Source organism: Venturia canescens, chromosome 10 (assembly GCF_019457755.1).
Source record: "Venturia canescens isolate UGA chromosome 10, ASM1945775v1, whole genome shotgun sequence".
Classification (NCBI taxonomy): Eukaryota; Metazoa; Arthropoda; class Insecta; order Hymenoptera; family Ichneumonidae; genus Venturia; species Venturia canescens.
The window spans coordinates 13,747,138-13,755,459 of NC_057430.1; the positions used below are offsets into that span (position 1 = coordinate 13,747,138).

General features: G+C 47.6%; 1 protein-coding gene across 2 annotated transcripts; it reads right to left on the reverse strand.

The window, feature by feature from the left end:
- Positions 1–6,661: 6,661 nt before the first annotated feature.
- Bka (FCF1 rRNA-processing protein Bka) lies at positions 6,662–8,235 on the reverse strand. Of its 2 annotated transcripts, XR_006262250.1 has the most exons (5): positions 8,103–8,235; positions 7,922–8,004; positions 7,455–7,836; positions 7,096–7,293; positions 6,662–6,936 (listed from the first exon to the last, which is right to left on the reverse strand). XR_006262250.1 is itself a non-coding variant. In XM_043430607.1 (4 exons), the coding sequence occupies exons 1-4, from the start codon at positions 8,103–8,105 to the stop codon at positions 7,150–7,152; spliced, it is 612 nt and encodes a 203-aa protein (XP_043286542.1). In that variant the 5' UTR covers positions 8,106–8,235; the 3' UTR covers positions 7,052–7,149. The 2 variants fall into 2 exon arrangements, 1 of the variants encoding a protein (XP_043286542.1); XM_043430607.1 differs by lacking the exon at positions 6,662–6,936 and having other exon boundaries at positions 7,052–7,293.
- Positions 8,236–8,322: the final 87 nt, after the last annotated feature.

Here is an 8,322-nt window from a genome sequence, read left to right on the forward strand (position 1 = left end):
GCCGATCATTCTCCGACGACAGTACCGGCGATCTCCTCGACCTATCCGCTCTCGACGCCGCGGAGGTTCCTCCTCCTCCACCTCCTCCTCCGTCGTACTCGTAACTCACTTCCGTATTCCTCGTCGCCGCGGACCCGATCGTCGTTTCCAAAACGATTAGAACGAGTGACAGCAGCTCGACTATTCTAAATCTACGCTTCAACGCCATAACTGCTTCTATAATGAAAGTCGATGAATCGCGATGACCCCGCCACCCCGAACACCACCACCGGGGACCGGTGGCGCGGCGCTCTACCTGTCGCACTTATTATTCATTGTCCTCTGAGCGAGTCTCATCCTTCAAGTGTATGTTCGACGCGAGGCTTCATCACTGCCTCCTTTCATAGTCTTTATTTTATATATTTTATTTCCCCCCGTCCGTCATCCTAATCGCCTCATCTTCGATCCCCGGTTATATCGATGGTGCGCGCAAACGGTAAGAGCTCCCTCGAAAATAATCCTGAAACGAGGCTTCGATGTTTTCTTATATTTTTTAATACTTTAGATCGTCGCAGCGGCAGCAGCATCAACAGCATCCGTTACCGATGACACCCGTATAGTCACGGATGATTGGGCGTTCCAACAAACGCGAGCACCGTCGTCGAACGGTACATCACGGAATCGCTCGAGCGAAGGTATATTCACAGGCGGGAGGGGGGAGAGAGCTCGAAAAAACTATAATATACGTGTATAGACGAGTGCTGCGTGGCTGTAAGTGCGATCATTCGATGTTGAATCTCGAAGGTACTCGTCTTCTTGTATCCATCCTCATAATCCTCTCGTTAAGTTGGTCTCCCTTGAGCGTGGTTATCCGAGAGCGTGTTCTCTCTCGGTCGCCTGTACCCGCGAGTTTTTATCCTCGGACCGTCGTAGGTTGCTTGAGGAAAAAGTGCGAACGATCGATGGGGAGAGAACCTTGTGGGACGGCAGGATAAATAGACACTTCTCGTTCGGCTGATTCGTTATCTCGCGGCAAAGCTCGTTTTCTCTCTCTCTCTCTCTCTCTCTCTCTCTCCTAACGGAACGTGCGGGGCTATTACTTTCGAACGCGAGATAATTCCCTCGTGCAGGCAAAAACGACAACAAACGCGCGGCTTTAAACTCTCACTCTTGCGTATGCTGCGCTGCACCATATAGAGAGGAATCTTGGAGCGTAACTAATATCGCGCGGAGCGGCAGCGGCGCAAGTGCCAAAAAATCACTACAATCCTAATCCTCGATAAGTAAAACGATGAGTAACGAGGCACATTTGTATATTCGTACGAGTATAAATACGCGTATAGAACACTCGAGGGGCAAGGGGGGAGGGGAGGGGGGGGGCTCCGAGAGATGAGAAACACACAGGTGGAACGGGTGGGCCGTTGAACGTTTATGTTCCTGCTGCTGTGGCTGCTGGTACATCTATATATCCCTTGGTATTGCTATAACCCGAACGCGACTCGTCCGAAGAGCCCTCTCTACGCCATAATACACACGGGGCTATACGAGAAGGTATCGCGTATCGAACGTGTTTCCTGCTGTGACCAAGACAGCATCGTTTTATGCACACACAACGCGCGCCTTATTTTTTATAAATTTTATCTCTCGTTAAAACGACACTTTTTTTTCACTGCTATTGTCGCGAAGCGAACGCGAGGCGAACGCGAAGAAGCTGGATAAGAGATGAATCGAAAGAATTTTAGTATTAAAAGTGAGGCGTGAGGGGTATCTCGTGGTGCAACGCGATATCGGAGATATCTCATATAAAAACAACAAACCCCGAACAAATTTAAAGGCCACCTTAACACTTTTACGTTGACGTATTATTATTGCTCCGATATTATAAGCGGGGAATAAAATGCCACGGGCCCGATCTGCGATTGTCGATTAAAAGGGTATTAAATGACGAGGAAAATCTAATTGTTTAAATATAAATGCTGGGCTTTTAGAATGGTTGGTACATCGAGGAAGTGCGCGCGGACACGGAGGGGCATTAAATCGAGCGCGCAGCGTTTGCCCGATGAGCGACCCGACTCGACTGAACCGGTGAGGCCCCAAGTCCCTCTCTCACCGCGCTCACCGATCGAGAACCCCGTCGTACACAAACGCACACGCGCATCGACGCCGAGTAGCGTGTATACATACACGTATATAAATCGGCCGTGGAGAGAGCATTCTTCGGGCTGGCTGACGCCGTCCCTCTCCGATCCATCGAGCCTTACGGGCATCCTATCGGGCCCCCCTCTCGCTCGCTCTCGCAGCCTCGCGCGCACATGCACGTTGTGTTGGCTGTCGCTCGTATTCCGACGAACCTCTCAGTCCGTTCTCAGTCGTTCACTCGCCTCGGCGGGCCTTCTCGCTCGCGCGCTTCGGGCCCTGCTCTCGAAGCGCTCTCGCTCCCGCTCCTGCTCCTGCGCTCCGCTCCCTCTTCTCTCCTCCGCATATTCCGCCGCCGCCGCGCCATGCCGTTCCCTCACCGTTTCTCACTCTTTGTGGCTCGCTCACGCATCATATACCTCCTTTCCTCCTGCTCCTCTTCTTCCTTCTTATCCTCGAGGATAGGCGCTCTCGCGAGCGAGCGAGACACACGTCGAGCGACGTCTTTGCTGCTTCGCTCGCGAGAGCGCGCCGAGATATTCTCTACCTTTTGCCCTCGAGGAACGAGCAATGCGGAGGCTCAGGTATTTCAAGATGGCCGAGCAGCCAGGACGCGCGGTTCGAAGCCCGCGCGCCGCCGTCGACTCTTCTTCTCTCTCGCTCCTACGATTACAGCCGCGCTATAAGACCGAGGGACCAACCCGATAGAGAGACGAGTAATGCCTCCTCGGGGAGAAGGAAGAGGACGAAGGAGACGACACAACGACGACCGAGTAGATATAGGGATAATAAAACGATGCTCGCTGCTCCCTCGCTCCAAGAGAAGGTGGCGAACGAGAGACGGGAGATGCGGAATAACGCCGAGAGAGCAAGAGGAAGGGTCACCGTAGCGCGGAAGAATCTCTCACGAGGAGAGACCCTTCCACGGTCACCCCTTCACATCCCTACCGCTCTATCTATTCGCCTCTCCATCGTGCGTTTACCTCAGCGAATATCTATACCACACCGCTTACTAGCTGGAAATGTCTCTCGAGTCGATTGCGCGCCTTCTCGTGACGAATCTGCACTATGTAAATTTCTCAGGGTGTCGCGCGGAGTACTTGATTATCCTTCGAACCGACGGATTGAGAATTCATCCCGGCGACACCATTATTCTCGTTCTTTACCTCAATTCGCCATTCTTCATCATCCTTTCGAGGATTCATTTCAACCCGGAGAGGGCGAGAAACTCTGCGAGCCGCCGTACAAAAATTACCAATAAAATTCACCGTACTCGGGGACCTTCCGAGTATACTCGGAATAGACCAACCGACGGATATGGAAAAGACCGTGCTGCTACATCGCAACAACCCATCCTCGACATTGTACGCGACTCTCGCATGGAAAAAGAGCTTCTCTCCCTCCCTCCCTTTATTACTTTTTCTTCTGCGCCCCCGGGACACTCGCCGCCGATTCACCGCAGTATCAGCCAAGGTGGGACTTGCCACTCTTTGCTTCTTCGCTTCTCCCTCTGTACACCCTCCCGTTCCTCCATCTTCTTCTTCTTCTTCTTCTTCTTCTTATTATATTCTTCTACCTGCACTCTTTGAAACGTCGTTCAGCCGCACGCTTTATCTAACTTGCCCTCTCCGTCTCCGCTCTCCTCTCCACGCAGTCACGACGTGCGATACACGTGTGTTAAACTCACCTACGAGTACGCGTATGCGCCGCGCAACCGCTCCCCCCGTTCGGCTAGGTGTCCGGATGGACGATAAAGTGATTGTACTCGGAAGATAGTAAGTTTACTCGCGCATCGAACGTTTTTCCTGTCAGAGTTCCCCCCTCCCGCCCCGCGAGCACCGCAGCTACAGCCAACACTGAACCATTTCCAAATGCCCGATTACTCTCAACTCGGCCAAAGCAAATATGGATTTCGTAGAAATTCCTTATATCGATTCTCTACTCCGACGTCGACAAAAAATACGAAGTTGCGCGTACACTCCTTGTGCTCTCGATAAATGCCTATGGCTCGAGATACATTTTTCCAGTCGTAGGAACCCTCGTCCTGCGCGCTGTTAAAAAGACTCTTTACGGGATCGTAGAAATCGTCGTGAAGGAGACGATTTTCATCGGGGATCAACGAGATTTAACTCAATCTCAACACAACTTTTTTGGGCCTTATCGACTTCTGTGGAATTCGCCCTCGCATGGCCCACCACGCAGCCACGTCGAATCAACGCCTAAAGAAAAAGGGAATGACAGTACTCCTGATCAGAGGGTGTCGGGTAAACTCGGGCTCCGAACGGAGAGTTTTCGAAATTATTCTGAAAAATCATTTCCCAAGAATATAGTGAAGCGATGGAATGCGTCAGAGATTGAAAAAAAATCGTAAAATAACAGTAAAACATTTTATCTGTCACCATAAACTCGGGCCTTGTACAATCGCGGTTTGTTTATCTACGGAAAAGTTTAGAAACGCGGCATTAAAGAAAACGGTCCCATCAGCTGATCGCAGTAAAACGCGAAACGTCTTTATGCCTTCCAGGCGATCGCGCATGGTTGACCGGAATTTCCATAAAAGAAAAAGAAAATTTATCATTCTTTCGTAGCTTCGTCCGTCAAGAAAATCACATTTTTTCAAATTTTCCTTCAATTCTCTCTCGTATTGGCAATCGCTTTTTTCTCAAAAGCTCCCAATCGATCGAACCGTTTGAAGAAGCATTTAGAGAAGCTCGAAAACGATCTCCATTCGCCGCGCGGCGTATACGAGCGGCGACGTTCATGCACCGCTGAGTCTCTTTATCCCCGTAAAAACGTTTTTACGACGAAAAAAAGGATAATTCCGGTCGTGCGTTACATTAGGAGAATTAACCCGTCAGCGGTCACGCTACTTAGGCCCTAAACGTTGGTCGCGCGATCCGGGATATTCTCGCATTATCCTTCGTACGCATTCTCAAGAGCTTAGTGTAATAAATAGCGACTTGAAAATCATTTTCCCGCAGTGTACGAATCGCGGCCTCGCTGACTTTTATTCCTCACAAAACTCCATGCGTCGATTCTCGATACTGCGAACGTCGAAAAAGCCCACGGAGAGGAGTAAAAATGATTTTTTTCCAACTAGCTTATCACAGGAAACAAGAAAAAACATGCGAAGCGAGATAAATCAAAACGACGAGAGCGATCCCTGGCGCTCGAGTGACGTGTTCCAGGGTCAAAGACGTCACCATAAAAGGCTGTCACTTGTATGCAGAACTGCATGATGAGCATACGAACGACTAATGTGTGCCTCGGGGTTGTTGCGGAGGCAGAAAAGATCGACGCATCGATTCGCGAGTCTAGCGTCTATTGTGTCGATACTAATGGAAGCTGTGAGAGGAGTCTCCCTCGCGTGATGATCCCGTCCGAGAGTTCGATAGTGAAAAAAGAGGACCGAGAGAGAGAGAGAGAGAGAGAGAGTCTATCGGCGAAAACGGTGCACTCTCGCGCGCTCGCGATCGGGTTGCTCTCTGCGTTTCTAGGAATTGGCTCGTGAAGCGTGTCTGCTTCGTTAACCGATTGGATATGCCATACGCGCGGAAACCAAACCGGCTGAATTCACCACCCCGTAACGGACAATCCCTCCGGGCTTCTCTCTCGTCCAGCGTTCCGCTTTTTATTTATTTTCTTCTCTTTTTCCTCTCTCTCTCTCTCTCTCGACTCAAACAATATCGTTTGCCAAGCGTTTTGGCAAATGCTGAGCCCTCGTCGGGGGCAACGATACGTTAGCCCCCCTCCTTAAATCTCTCTCCCTCTTTCTCTATGCCATAATCGTCGTAGCCTCGAAATATGTATTCGGTAGATCTCGGGCGTGTTTCAAACGTTTCCTCTCTTATATGGCCCCGGCTGTTGGAGATCCAACGTCCCCTCCGGGCTGCTGCTTCACCAACGTATAATACGCCGATCATCTCTCGCGCGATCTGCCTCACATTCTGCCTAGATAATAATCTACATTCGACGAACCTCTACCGGTTTACGACGTTTTGCCATTTTTAGAAGCAATCGAGCCCATCATAAGTATATTTATACCGGAGAAGAGAGCGCTCGGACAGCCTGATTTTCACGATGAAAAATCCCGCTTCGTATCACGATTCTTTCTGTGTGTACACACTGTCGGGGCCTCATGAATAAGTCGATAAATTTGAATGCGAACGCTAGGCAAAAATTGCTCTTCCAAATCAATTCTATACTTTCCATACAGTTTCGATGCTGCGCTTTCGTCTCAAAAAGTCCTCAATTTTGTGAGAAATTTTTTAAAATTCTTAAAAACGCCTCGAAAATCGATATTTTCTCGAATTCTTGTACTCACAAATGTTACATTTCGAACAGACTCGAAAGAAAACGACGAAATGATTTTTAATACCATGATGCGTTCGACAAAGTAACGGGAGCCTGAAGATTCAGAGGCGCGTACTGCGAGACGCAACAAAAAATAAATTATACCATCGGAAACGGCACATTGTATTGGGGAAGCTCTCGCGTTGTGATGACTCGAACGCTCCACCAATGGCCACGATTTCAAGTTCAAAAGTTAGGGGAAATTCATGATTTTTCACTGTATACGAGCGCTGAACAAAGTCGTGTCTTTGACAAAATGGACATTTTTTGAAAAACTTATTTCAAAAACTGTAAGCGGTTGATAGTTCTGAGTTTTTTATGGCGTAACCAATCGGAGTTCAGTAGAAATGTAGAGGCTTGTATCGACCGGGTTTCGCCACAGATTCTCTGGGCAACGAATGAGATACTCGCAGAATGTTTTTGGACGAAAAGTTACTGTTTCAAATAAAACAATAAGCTCCGGGGACCCTGTAGGAACATGAAAATTGATGAATCAGAAGAAAAGTTAAGTTTGAGCTATTGGATGAGCTCGTGGGAACCCGGAAGGCTGGATGCAAGAACCACGAATGGAGAAAACAATAAATAAAAACAGCTCCATCATTTATTTCAAGTCAATAAAGAAATTACCTCTCGGTAATCGTCGAAGTAAGCTTGGGGTGGCGACTCGCAGAAATGCTATTATTAAGTTTTAGGTGCCCCATAAGCGTCGGGCATTCTTTCAATGGTATAGCGATGCTGAGAGACATACATTATCGGTACACCCGGTATTTTCCTTATTCGTCTCTTAAGATCCTTGTCGTTTGTCGCTACGATGTAACATTTGTGCTGGAGAAGAGAAAAAAAGTTTAGAAATTTGAATCGACGGGTTGAAAGCACTCTCGACATTCTCATCCGTCAACTCTGTAATCGTGGATCTAGTTTGTAATTACACTACAAAACGGTTGATGTAGAATTGCGGATCGTCGGGATTGGTAATTTGTAAATACCTGGGTAACTCTATTGACGAGACAGTCGTCGGCATAGGTTCCTTTGTGCATACAGTGAATTCTCTCAAAGCGGGGATCTTTGATAATCTTCAATGCAATTTTATACTTTTGTCCGAGTTTCTCCATTTCTCCCATGACGCAGTCAGTGATGTAAGGAATACATTTGGCATACAAGCACTCCATCATGTTTTGTATAATATCCAATTTGTTTTTTATCGAAAAATTAATGAAATTCGTATCGATAAGAATGTGATAAGGAGGGCCTAGTTGAGTGTTGTACTGAAAGAACAGAGCGGACGAGAGTTGGGGAACTTCTTTGACTTTTAACTCAGTGGGATCTTCAGGCTTTTTTTTCTTGGGTGGTGCTCGTTTTTCTTCTTTTCTGTAAATTAACAAAATTTAATCAGTCATTACAATTACCGAACCCTGTTTTTTCATGTGGTATAAATTTCTTTTCATTCTCATACATTCTCGAATCGCTGGGACTTATCATTTTCTTCATCTGTGCGAATCTCTGCATCACGACTTTCCTGGTTTTCTTATTTTTGCCCTGAAGTCAAAAAAACATGAAAGATTTTCAAGTGAACCGTGAATATACAATTAACAATTGTATGTCAGGTTATTAAGCAATGCAAATCGCGTTATTACCATTGTTGTGAATCGATTATTGAAGTAATAATAAAGACGTGGTGGGATTATGTATCAATCAGTCAAAAGAGAGGTTAAGGAAACACATGTCACGTTGTTTTGGTACGACGGGTACGACCAAGGTACGACAGCGCATTCAAGTTCAAAATTGCACGGCTGAGCAGCACCTCTGCGTTGCGTTGATGAATCATACTAACCAACGGTCGATACAAAAGATCAC